General features: G+C 43.6%; 1 protein-coding gene across 1 annotated transcript in view; it reads left to right on the top strand.

Moving 5' to 3' along the window:
• Positions 1 to 8,073: 8,073 nt before the first annotated feature.
• The window catches only part of AP3S2 (adaptor-related protein complex 3, sigma 2 subunit), a 76,227-nt gene continuing 70,550 nt past the window's right edge, over positions 8,074 to 13,750 (top strand). The window contains exon 1 of the mRNA XM_006867128.1: positions 8,074 to 8,201. Within this exon, the coding sequence (XP_006867190.1) occupies positions 8,133 to 8,201 (69 nt within the window). The 5' untranslated portion in view covers positions 8,074 to 8,132. The remainder of the gene's footprint in view (positions 8,202 to 13,750) is intronic.

Here is a 13,750-nt window from a genome sequence, read left to right as displayed (position 1 = left end):
GCTCAGCTACTGATATTTCAAATACCTGAATGGTCAGCCATAGTGAACAGATTGTAGTGGGGCCGAGGACAAATGGCCTGGCTATCTACAGGCAGTATCCAGCTTACAAACAAAGTCAGTTCCTGCATTTCTAAGAATTTGGAGCTAAATTAGAACAGGTGCATACAGTTCTTACTTAACCTTGCTTTTAAGTGTAGTGAGTTTTTTAGTTTTAGTGCAAGGAAAGCCTTGAAGCCATCCCAGTTATTGGAAAACTGCACTTGTAGCAAGTGAAGGTGATTGTTATGAAGAATTTGTTGTGAGTAGAGGTTGGTTCAATCTTTTAGAAGTGAGGGCAAATTTCTGTAATTACAGGGCAAGTAGGAGTTGTCCATAAGTCTAATGTTTATAACCTGTACTTCCAAATTTATTGTTGTTGATCAGTACCATCGAGTTGGTACTGATTTATTACAAGTCTCTATAAGGTTTCCAAGGAATGACTGGTGAGTTTGAACTGCTGACCTTGTGGCTCAAACCTATCTTGTGGTCCAGTGCTTTAGCTTTAATCCCACAGCACCACACCAGAACACCAAAAATTAACCCATGAAAACCCTGTGCATCACAACAGAATATTGCCTGACATAGCGTTAGAAGATAAGTCCCCTACGTAGGAAAGCACTCAAAATACACAGTTATTGCAACAATGGACCAAAGGTCCATCCTAAGGGTCCTGAAGCTATGGTGCTATTGTTAAGTGCTGACGACTCAGTTCCCACTTACAGTGACACATCAGGACTTCTAAGATGGTACATGGCCACGCAGTTTTGTTATGTTGTGCATGTGGTCACCTTGTGTCAGAGCCAAATCAGTGGCAACTTACAGCAACCTTGATGTATATATATAAGCTGTGAAGTCTATTCTGACTTATGGTACCCCCATGTGTTACAGAGTAGAATTGCACCATAGTTTTCTTGCCTAGCAACCTTTCTACATCTGGGTGGCTTCTAACCCTCAACCTCTGTTAGTAACCAAGAGCAAATAAGTCGTGACCCCAAGGATATTATGATTTGTCCAGAGCACTGCAGCGCTGAAGTTTCTGAGAATAGATTAGATGTACTTTCTCCTTGAATGAGGCGTAGCTGTGGTATCAGAGGGGCCCGAGACTCCTCTTGCGTTTCCCCTGATGCTGTCTTCAAGACAATGAATTGTAGAAAATAAATTTCCCTGTCTTTAAGGTTGTAAATGTTTTCATGCTGACTGTGAAGGCAATGCCGAGGTAGGACAGGCCAGCGTGATTTCTGGGAGCCGTTCTTGCTCACTCTGATCACTGGAAGGCTCAAGCAGACGCTGGGTGTTGTTGTTGTTAGGAGCCATCAAGTAGCTCTGACGCATGGCGATCTTATGTATATCATTAGAACAAAATGTGGCCCAGTCCTGGGCATCTTCTTAATCATTAGCTTGTTTGAGAACATTGTTGCATCCACTGTATAGTGCCTTCCAACCTACAGAGCTCATCTCCCAGATCTCTATGGGACAATATTCTGTTGTCATCTGTACGGTTTTCATTGGTGAACTTTCAGAAGTATGTCTTCCTAGTTTGTCTTAGCCTGGAAACTCCACTGGAACTTGTCCACCATGGGTGACCCTGCTGATATTTGCAATACCAGTGGTAGAGTTTCCTGCATCAAAATAACAAGGAAGCCACCACTGTAGGATAAACTGACAGATGGGTGGCTGGTATATGGTCACATTTAAAAAAAATGTATCAACTCCCCCATTTTCTTCTCCCCCTAATACCTGATAGCCACCAATCTACTTTGTCTGAATGCATTTGCCTATTCGATTTAAGTGGAATAATATGTGTCCTTTTGTTCTGGATTATTTTGCCAGCATGTTTTCAAGGTTAACCCTGTCATGGTATGTATCAGAACTTCGTTTATTTTTATAAAAATTCCAACACATGGATATACTACGTTTTATTTTCCAGTCATCTGTTGATAGACAGCTGAGTTGTTTCCATCTTTTGGCTACTGTGGATAGTGTTGCTATGAACAATGGTTTGATTCTCTGCTTTCAAGTCATTGGGGTATATACTTAGAAATGGAGGCAATGGGTTAAATGGTAATTCTACGCTTCCTTTTTTTTTTTTAAGAATCATCAAACTCTTTTCTATAACACCTGCACCATTTTACATGCCTGTTGTTATTGTTAGGTGCCGTCGAGTTGGTTCTGACCCATAGCAACCCTGTGTAGGGTTTCCGAGGAGTGGCTGGTAAACTTGAACTGCCGACCTTGCGATTCAAACCAACTTTGCAATCCAGTGCATTAACCCACAGTGCCATTCCAGGACTCCTTTACATGCCTAAGTGATCACAATTTGATTGTATTTAAATCTTGACTTGTCTCATGTGCCCATGGAAGAGTAAACTATCTCGGAGGTCAGAATGCTAGACTCAAGTGTCCGCTGCAGAGCAGTCAGCAAAGATGTCAACCTAAATGGGAGGTTCTTCACCCATGTGCTCATAAACTTCTGGTGCTACATGACGTTTGGGAAGCGTCTTGGAGAAACAGTATTCCTGTATCTCTGTTTTGAGGGTTAGTGCTACAGCTACACCCTGCTGGCCGCCCCCTGCACACTGGCACACTTGGTCTGGATACTGGGGAGCAGGGAGAAGTTACCATTTTTGGCGCTCTGTCTCATCTTGCTGCCAGTTGGGTTATGTCAACTTACAGGCAAGGGGCTCCAGAAATCCATTTGTGACATTTGCTAAATAAGATTTAGTTTTTGTTATTACTATATCTTTATGTAGTATTCAATTATGTATATTATTTAATAGTATTTATATTAAGGAGCTCTGGTAGTGTAGTGGTTACGAGTCAGGCTGCTAACCACAAGGTCAGCAGTTTGAAACTACCAGCTGTTCCATGGGAGAAAGATGAGGCTTTCTGCTCCTGAAAAGATTTACAGCCTCAGAAACCCTGTACAGGGTCGCTGTGAGTCAGAACCGACTCCACGGCACATAACCACCACCACCAAAGATTTACGGCCTTGGAAGCCCTATGCAGGGTCGCTATGAGTCGGGACTGACTCCATGGCACACAACCGCCACCACCACATTTATTTATGGAGTTCTGGTGTGGCAGAGTAGGATAAGCACTGGACTGCTTATTCAAACCCATCAGCCACTCCTTGGAAACCCTATACAGGGTCACTATGAGTTGGAACCAACTTGATGACACTTAACAGCAACAACAACATATTTATTTACGGAGTCTTGGTGTGGTGCTGTAGAATAAACACTGACTGCTAACCAAAGGTCAGTGGTTCAAACCCACCAGTTAGTTGCTCCTGCTCCTATATACAGGGTCGCTATGAGTCAGAACTGACTCAATGGCACTTAACAACAGCATATTTGCATCTATTATTTTTTCAGTGTAGTGAAAATGTATACAGCAAAACAATTCAACAATTTCTGCATGTAACATTCAGTGACATTAAGATTTTGTTTTTAAATTTTACTTTGTATTGGTGTTTCATATCACATGCTCAGTGTAGAAAATTTGGAAAGTATAGAGAAGTATAAAGACAAATAAACCCCAATTAAAACCAAGTCTACTGCCATTATGACAATTACAACTTCTAGCAGCCCTGTGTGGGGTTTCCAAAGCTGCAAATCTTTATAGGAGCAGGAAGTCTCAGTTTTCTCCCACAGAGAAACTGCTGATAGAAGTATAAACAACAAGGAAGATCAAAGAAGAATTGATGCCTTTGGATTATGGTGTTGGTAAAGAATATCGACTCTATCGTGGACCGCCAGAAGAATAGCACATCTGTTTGGAAGTGGAGCCAGAATGCTCCTTAGGAGGGAAGATGGCGCGACTTCATGTCACTCACTTTGGACATCTTATCAGGAGGGACTAGTCCCTGGAGGAGAACATTGTGCTTGGTAGAGGGTCAGCAAAACAGAGGAAGACCTTCAATTGTATGGACTGACACGGTGGGTACAACAATGGGCATAAACATAGCTCCACTTGTGAGGATGGCACAGGACTGGGCAGGGTTTTGTCCTTTTGTACACAGTCAGAACCAACCTGATGGCAGTTAACAATAAGAAGCCTCAGAAACTATGAAAATGTACATTTCTGTTTGTTAAAGCGTCTACTTTTAGTATTTCTGTTACAGCAGCACTGGAGAACTGAGACCTCCAAGGTTGTCTGGAGCAGAGAAGAGTGAAGAAAAAGGCAGTGAACCACCGTCTCCACCACCCTGAGATCGGAAGAACTAGATGGTGCTCTGCTCTGATCAGTCACTCTGATCAGAATCACAATAGAAGGTCCTGGGCAGGGAGAAATGTAAAAATATACAGCAAAATTCAAAATCATAAAAATGACCAGACTTATTGGTCTGACAGACACTGGCAGTGGAAGCTTCTGAGACTGTAGCCCTTCAAACCAGAAGTTAAACCCACCTCTACAGACCAACTTTCAGCCATACAATGTTTTTAAGTGTCTTTGAGTCAATTCCAACTCATAGTGTGAGGTGGTGACATGGATTCAGTTTTGGTCCCCAGATTCAGGTGGGCTCAGCTCCAGACGTACAAAACCTGCAGAGCCACCAGACCAGCATTTAACCAGTCACCCTGCCCCCAGCTTCCCTGTGATCCTAACAGACTGAAACCAGCTCCATCAAGGGTCCCTACAAACCACGTCTGGATTGAGTGCCTGAGCAGAGCTAACACTGAGGCCAATAGGAACTCCATCAATGGCCAGGAACTCTGCTGTCACATCACTTCTACAACAACCTAGTGAGCTCCTGGAATTGCAGGCACCCCAGAGACTTCTCCCATCTGGGTCCAACAAATGCTCTGTTTGTTTTTACAAATATGGCAACCTCACAGTGCCCCGGAGACAACAGACAATTTTATCTCACATGAAGAAACAAGAGAGAATGGCTCAAACAAATGACCAAGATGCAGAGCCAGAAGACGTTTCTGAGGACGAAAAGGTAAAGGAACTAAGTGAAAAAAAAATTTCAAAGGAATGACAATTATGTACCTTTAATGGCTCGACAGAAACATTGAAGAAAGGAGAACACAATAAAAGCTTTAGAGGAATTCAGGAAAACACTACAAGAACAGACAAAATATAAGCAAATTTTGAAACAATACAAAACCTGCCATTAGAAATCCAGAAGACTAATACTAAGATCTCAGAAATGGACAATACTCTGAAAAGGCAAAGGAGTAGATGCAAAGCAATGGAAGCCCGAATTAGTGAGCTTGAAGAGAAATTTCTCAATGCTACTATGCTAGAAGAACAATTAGAAAAAAGAAAAGAAAAAATCTGAAGAAAATGTAAGAGTTAATGTGGAGCACCATGATGAGAAACAATTTATGGGTGATCAGAGTTCCAGAACAGAAAGAGACAAGCACAGAGAATTTTGTCCAAGAATTGTTGAAAGAAAATTTCCCTAACATTATGAAAGTTAAGCATACAAGAAGCTGAAGGAACCCCAAACAAGAGAGATCCCAAAAGAAAATCACCAAGACATATCATAATTAAACTTTTCTAAAATCAAAGATAAGGAAAGAATCCTGAAAGTAGCTCAGGAAAAACAAAAAATCACCTACAAAGGAGAACCATTAAGATTAAGCTCTGATTTCTCAGCAGAAAACCATGCAGGCAAGAAGGCAATAGAATGACATACACAAAACTCTGAAAGAAAATGATTACCAACTAAGAATCATATATCCAACAAAGCTGTCCCTTAAATACATGGTGAAATTAGGATATTTCATGATAAACATAAATTAATGGAATCTGTAATGACCGGATCAACTTTACAAAAAATACTAAAGGTTTTTCTTTGGACCGAAAACCAACAACAGCAGAAAACAACCTGAGATTACGGTACATGACAACACCACTCAAACCTCACTCCAGATATAGAAGTATTTAAAGGAAAACAAACCTACAAAACTGAAAATAGAGAACCAGAAATATCAATGTATAATGAAGGCAACTACAAAGCAAAAAGAATAGTGTTGATACAGAACTTCCAAGTGGCAAGGAAGTCAAATAGATTTCAAGATAACACAGACTGTTCTAAGCAGGGGAAAGTTAATAAATTATAGGGTAACCTCAAAGAAAATTGATCACATCAAAATAAAAAAAAGAGGAAAACAAGTAAGCTTTAGTAAACATGAACACAAAATGAAAATGAAAATTACAAACAAAATGAACTCAGAATAGAAAATTATGTGGCTCAAAGAATCCAGCAGCACCACCACAAAACACACAGAAAATGACAACAGTCAAGTCACGCCTATTGATAATGACACTGAATGTAAATGGATTCAATGTTCCAGTCAAAAGACATAAAGAGCAGAATGGATAAGAAAATAGGATCCTTCCATATGCTCTCTACAAGAGATATTCAAAAAGATAAAGACAGCCTAAATGCCTATTAACAAAAGAATGGTTAAACTTTGGTGCATACACACAATGAAATACTACAGGACATTGAAGAATGATGATGAATCTGTGAAACACCTTACAACCTGATTGAACCTGGAGGACATTATGCTAAGTGAAGGTAGTCAATTACAAAAGGACAAACATTGTATGAGATCAAGGCTGTAAAAAGTTGTTTTTTTGTTTTTTAAAAATAGGTTTTCTTGATAAAAGAGGGGGCAGAGGGGAGAAGGGAAAATTATTCACCGACTAGAGGGTTTGTTGTTGTTAAGTGTTGTTGAGTGGATTCCAACCCATAGCGACCCTGTATAGGGTTTCTGAGGAGCAGCTGGTGAGCTTGAACCACCCACATTGCAGTTCAAACGGCTAACCCACAGGGCCACACACATTAACACGGGTGACAGGGCAGACAATATACAATAGGAAGGTTAGTACAGGAAAGATGAAGGTAGTGGTTAATGCGTTGGAATGCAGTCACTAACTGCAGGCCACTGTGGGTCGGAATCCACTCCATGGTATTTAACAACAAAAACAAGGAGGAGCGGCTGATGAGCTTGAACCGCTGACCTTGAGATTCGAACCAACCTTGCAGTCCAGCGCTTTGACCCACAACGCCACACAAACCGACCTTTAGATGAGATATCAATGTTCAGTTCTATCTGCAGTGTACGAGCTTGCTCATTTCCCTACCCCTTCTGGTGTGGCGCTGCAGGATAATGCACTGGACTGTAAGTTGGTTTGAAGTGCAATTTCGGCGGTTCACATCCACCAGCTTCTCCTCGGAAACCCTATATAGGGTCGCTATAAATCGGAGCCGACTAGAAGATGCTTAACAACAACTACAGCTCTGTAGGATAAGCACTGGCCTGCGAACCACAAAGTCTGCGAATTCACACGCACTAGCAGCTCCTCGGAAACCCTTTACAGGGTCATTTAGAGTCAAACCGACTACACTGCACTTAATAACAACAGTGCATATCCTACAGCGACACCAGGGCTCCTCCCCTCACCCAAATTAGTTCATTAAAACAAATCAAAACAAAAATATTACCAATTTAGGGTCGCAGTTACCTTTTAAATAAAATTGCTTTAAATAAGATCCCTTAATTCTACAGCTCACTATCCAGGAGAAACATCAGGCCATGTGCTCCAGAAGACATATGTATACAATTCACTGCAGCATTGTTTGTAATACTAAAAATAAAAACAACCAAATGTTCTCCTCCATGGGGTGGCTTAATTAACTGGCATCTTCACGTCCCCGGACGCTCCGCAACTGCTAGAGGCTGTGTGTTTAACTGCGAACGGCTAGGAAAGCAAGCTCTTGACACCTCTTCAGGGCTTTTGCCTCTGGGTCTGCTTGTCTGCCCTGCCCAGCTTCCAGCCGGGTTTGGGATTCTGGAGGTAAGTGGTGGGTGTAGGTGAGGGGCACGGAGGCGGGTGCGAGTCCTAACATGACCCTAATTATCTTCACCTGTCCTCAGGTGAGCAGATCACTCCTGGGAGCCGGCTCGGGATCACTGGGAGGCCGGACCCTTGGACGCTCGGCACCCTGGGCGACGGGACAGAGTTTCCGGGAACCGCTCTCCGAAGCTCACCGGCCGGAAGTGGAAGTGTTGGGGCGGAAGGAGCCGCTGTTTGCTAGCAGCTAGTGCGGAGGGAAAGTGTACCTCGCGAAGATGATCCAGGCCATTCTGGTTTTCAACAACCACGGGAAGCCGCGGCTGGTCCGCTTCTACCAACATTTTGTGAGTGCGGCCCGGCTTCGCCGTGTCCTTCGGGGCGCCTGCGCGCCCCCTTCCCCGGTTCATGGTGCTCACGGCCACCGCTGGCTGGCTCGGGCCCCTGCACCATGCCTGCCTCACACCCCTTAACCCCTTTCTCGGGACGAAGGCTGGTACTAGACTTTCTGTCCCAGCCCCGCTGCTCGTGATAGCTCTGATGTCTTGCTGGGCCCCGGCATGTCTGTGCCGTTTTATGGCATTTCCCTTTGGGTCTCAAAGCACCAGATCTAAGCCACAGTTGGGGGTATGTCACATTAGGAACTGGAAATTCTGAAGTCTCTTTAATTACATTGATTGTAAACAGTTTCGTTATGAGGAAGAAACATTCAGAGTCTTAATGTTTTTGCTTTAGCCAGAGGATCTGGAAACGTTGAATCTTGGAATCCTTTTGCTTCCTTTTGTTGGAGTTGTTCAGGGAACTGAGTTCACTGTAGAGTTGAAGAAAGTCAGTTAAGCGGGGAAATGATCAGAAATTATCAGGGCTGCCGCGTTAGGGCTCAACAGATGATTTTATGAATTTGAATTTTCCCAAAACGTTCCTCTGGAAAACTACAAATAACATTATTTGTCGCCGACCCCCCATTTTGTTTCTTAAGAACTAGGTAGATTTCAGAATGTTTCCTAAGGGACAGAAGAAAAGAGAAAACGTAGGTTCTCTGACAAACCTCTTTCACACTTTTTCCCTCTGTCAACTGGAGATGAAACAATTTTACCATTTCCACAGGATTTTTTTATTAGCTGGATTGTTGTTAAGTTGATTCCGACCCATAGTGACCCTGTGTAGGGTTTCCAAGGAGCAGCTGGTGAGCTTGAACCACCGACCTTACAGTTCAAACGACTTTGCAGTCTGCCACATTAGCCCACAGCGCCACACCAGGACACCATTAGCTAGATTACATTTTGTTAAAAAAAATTACATCGAAGTAAAAATCAATATTCAATATTGTTGTTAAGTACCTTCGAGTCGATTCTGACCCATAGTGACTCTGTCTAGGATTTCCAAAGAGCAGCTGTTGAACTTGAACGACCGACCTTGCAGTCTTGACTTTGCAGTCTGATGCATTTGCTCACAGGGCCACATTAAACTTCAGGAGACCTGACCTGGGGTGTCCCAGCAGGAGAATGCACTGGACTGCCAGGTTGGTTTGATCTGAAAGGTTGACGGTTCAAGCCCAACTCTATGGCACTTTACCATCAACACCGTTCAAACTCTATTTTCATTTTTGTGTGTGAATTTTTCTTCATTAAAAATAACTTGTTATTTGGTTGGATTTTTTTTTTATTCAACAGTAAACACATTTTGATTCAGGACATTGATAGCAGCTCCTGACACTTTTCCCACTGCCCATGTTTACTGTTTCTTTTATTCGTTTTCAGAAAAGTTTTAAGATATGTCACACATCATGCACTCATCTACCCAAAGTGTACAGTTAGGGGATTTTTTTAGCCGTATTCGCAGAGTTGTGCAAATATCACGATCAATTCTAGAACATTCTCATCACCCCCAAAATAAGCCATGTTCATTAGCAAGGGGTCTCGCCATTCTCTGCTCTGCGCCCTGGCAATCTACTTTCTGTCTCTAGATGGACATTATACAATATATGGTCTTTGTGACTGGTTTCTTTCACTTAATGGTTCACCCCCTTTGTGCATAATGATTTCAAGGTTTATTCATGTTGTAGCATGCATCAGTACTTCATTGCTATTGCTGAATTGTATGACTATGCTACGTTTTGTTCATCCATTCACCGGTCTTCTTTTAAGGTCGCTGTGACTTGGAATCAACTCATCTGGCAATGGCTTTGTTGTTAAGTGTCTTGGAGTCGATTCCAATTCATAGCCACAGTGTATGGGATTAACAAGGAGTGACTGGTGGGTTTGAACTGCCAACCTTGCAGTCAGCAGTCCAGTGCTTATCTGACAGCACCAGTTTAGTTATGGTGTTGTTGTTGTTGTTGTTGTCAGGTGCCATCGAGTCGGAACCGACTCATAGCGACCCCATGCACAGCAGAACGAAACAATGTCCGATCCTGGGCTAACCTCACTACCGCTGCCACACTTGAGTCCATCAATGATGCCACCTGGCTGATCCATCTCGTTGGGGGTCTTCCTCGTTTTCTCTGACCCTCCACCCTACCCAGCATGACATCCTTCTCCAACGATTGTTTCCTCGGGACTACATGTCCAAAGTAGGAGAGACGAAGCTTAGCCATCCTGGCCTCCAAGGAGCACTCTGGCTGCACTTCTTCCGAAACAGATCTATTGGTTCTTTTGGCAGTCCATGGCACCCTCAGTATTCTCCTCCAACACCACAACTCAAAGGCATCAATTCTTCTATGATCCTCCTTATTCACTGTCCAGCTTTCGCATCCATATGAGGCTATTGAAAACACAATGGCCTCGGTCAGGCGCACCTTAGTCCTCAAGCTGACATCTCTGCTCTTCAATACTTTAAAAAGTTCCTGTGCAGCAGATTTGTCCAGTGCAATACGTCATCTGATCTCTTGACTGTTGCTTCCGTGAGTGTTGATAGTTGATCCAAGAAGAATGAAGTCCTTGACAACTTCAATCTTTTCTCTGTTGATAAGAATGTTGTTTATTGGTCCAGTAGTAAGGATGGTGGTGGTGGTGGTTAAATGCCATCAAGTTGCTTCCGACTCATAGTGACCCTGTATAGAGTTTCCGAAGAAAGGCTGATGAGTTTGAACTACTGACCTTGTGGTTCAAACTGACTTTGCAGTCCAGCGCATGAACCGGCAGCACTCGACCAGGACTAGTTTTGGTTATATGTTGTTAATTGCCGTCGACTTGGTTATTACGGATAGCAATCCTCATAGCCGCGCTGTGGGAGAGAAGACCTGCTCCTGCAGACAGCTTAGGAAACGCTAGGGGGCAGTCTTATGCTATCTTTTGTGGTGGTTGTTAAGTACTATGGAGCCTGTTCCGACTCTTAGTGACCCTGTGCAGGGTGTCCGAGGCTGTAAATCTTTACGGGAGCAGAAACGCTCATTTTTCTCTATCTTTTAGGGTCTCTCTAAATCAGAATCTATTCAGAGAACACAACGATGAAGAAGGAGTAATCTTGAATTGGCTCAATTCAGTTCACTTGGTGCACGGGGTTACCGCAAGTCCGAATTGGCTCTGCAGTAACTAACAACTATTAAGGGTGTTGAAAGGAGCTCTGGTAGCGGAGTGGTTACGCGTCAGTCAGGCTGCTAATCTCAAGGTCAGCAATTCGAAACTACCAGCTGTTATGCAGGAGAAAGATGAGGCTTTCTGCTCCCGTAAAGATTTATAGCCTCGGAAACCCTGTACAGGGTCACTATGAGTCGGAACCAACTCCATGGCACACCACCACCACCAAGCGTGTTGAGCCTCTTTTTGTATGCTTATTGACCAGCTGCTGGAGGGAGGGGGGAGCAGGATGAGGGTTTCTGTTCCTGCAAAGATTTTTAAAAGCCTCGGAAACACTGTACAGGGTCGCTATGAGTTGGAACGGACTGGAAGGCATTTAGCAGCATTGGACATTTTTATATCTTCTTTGGAGATCACAGGGAACCAAAAGAGCCCTTGAGCCTTGGTGTGGTGCTATAGAATAAGCACTGGACTGCTAACTGCAAGGTTGGCAGTTCAAACCCATAAGCCACTCCTTGTAGACCCTATACAGGGTCACTGTGAAACAAAACCCACTCCATGGCACTTAACATGCGCTAACCAAAAGCTTGTTGTTGTATGCCATCGAGTCAATTTCAACCCACTGGGACCTTGTGTAGGTTTTCCGAGGAGCAGCTGGTGAGCTTGAACCCCTGACCTTGCGGTTCAAACTGACTTTGCAGTCCAGTGTGTTAACTCACAGTGCTACACCAGGACTCTAGAAGGTAGGTGGTTCAAACCCACTCCTCAGAAACCTATACAAGTCGCTGTGAGTTGGAACAGACTTGACTGCACACAACAACAAAACAAAAAGTGGAAAGTGCCTTGCAGAGTATTTAAAAATGCACCTGCAAAATACTGAAATATGTGTTGTTAAGTACGGTCCAGTTGGTTCCGACTCATAGTGCCCCTATGTAAGGTTTCCCAGGAGTGCCTGGTGAGTTTGAACCGCCGACCTTGTGGTCCAAGTGCATTACTCCACAGAGCCACAATTGGTCATTGCTGCAGAACGCTTCTCCACAGATTGCTGCCCCCACTCCCTGGAGTCAGAGGAAAGGATTTAGGGAAAGCGGTTTTTGTCAGTTTCAGAAAAGTGCTGATGCTTAGCAGTCTGTAATTCATCTTACACGGTCCATTATGGTATCCTGGCAACTGTGAGTTTTGTTTGGAAACTAGGAAAATGGTGATTGATTTACTTACAGTGTCCTTAGCGAATTTTTCTTGTAGATGCCCAGATGATTCTTGTGTGCACATCTTATTCTGTAAGGTGTAGATTAAAGTGTAGATTCTGATTCAGTCTATCTGGGGTGTGGTTGTTAGATAGTGTTAACTGTCCTCAAGTCGGTTCCAACTCATAGTGACCCTGTATGGAGTTTCACTGAGTTAGCAATCTAGTGTTTATTCTACAATGCCACACCTGGGTGTAGTGATAGAAAGGCAAATTCTCAGTAGGGGGTTGAACTGGTTTGATGGACTGGTCCTTAGACCAGCAACATTTGGTTATCTCCTGGGAGCTTGTTAGAAATGCCATCTCAGGTCTGATTCCAGATGCTAACGTCAGGGTTAGCAGTTCAAAACTACCAGCTGTTCCATGGGAGAAAGATAAGGCTTTCTGCTCCTGTAAAGATTTACAGCCCCGGAAACCCTGTACAGGGTTGCTGTGAGTTGGAACCGACTTCTGGCACCTAATAACAAACTAGATCAGAATCTGCATTTTAACAAGATTCTCTGGTGATTCAGTGTACATTAATTACAGTTTGAGACTAGTGAGTCTAGAACTTTACGTTGATTTCTACGGTCTTAATGCTATTTTCTCTCTCCCTCCTCTTCTTTGTTGTTGTTAAGTGCCTTGGAGTCAGTTCCGCTGACCCTGTATAGGGTTTCTGAGGAGCGGCTGGTTGCAGTTCAAACCGACCTTATGTTTCACCTCAGCACCGTACTTAAAGTGTGAGTTATTAAGCGATTCCTTTCTAGTTGGGCTTTCTCCTGTGAACCCACTGCCTTGGAGTTAATGTCAACTCATAGCGACCCTAGAGGGTAGACTAGAACTGCTCCCTGGGGTTTCCAAGGCTGTGAATCTTTACAGAAGCCGGCAACCTCATCGTTCTCCTGTGGAGTGGCTATTTTTTGCATTTAGCCCATGACAATTCACTGCACCACCAGGACGCCAGTAACTGCATGTTGTTGTTGTTAGGTGCCATCGAGTCGGTACCGACTCATAGCGACCTTATGCACAGCAGAACGAAACACTGCCCGATCCTGGGACAACCTCACTGCTTTTGCCATGCTTGAGTCCATTGATGCTGCCACTTGGCCAATCCATCTTGTTGGGGGTCTTCCTCTTTTTCTCTGACCCTCCA

Source organism: Chrysochloris asiatica, unplaced genomic scaffold (genome assembly GCF_000296735.1).
Source record: "Chrysochloris asiatica unplaced genomic scaffold, ChrAsi1.0 scaffold00101, whole genome shotgun sequence".
NCBI classification, from domain to species: domain Eukaryota; kingdom Metazoa; phylum Chordata; class Mammalia; order Afrosoricida; family Chrysochloridae; genus Chrysochloris; species Chrysochloris asiatica.
This window is presented reverse-complemented; position numbering and strand designations above follow the sequence as displayed.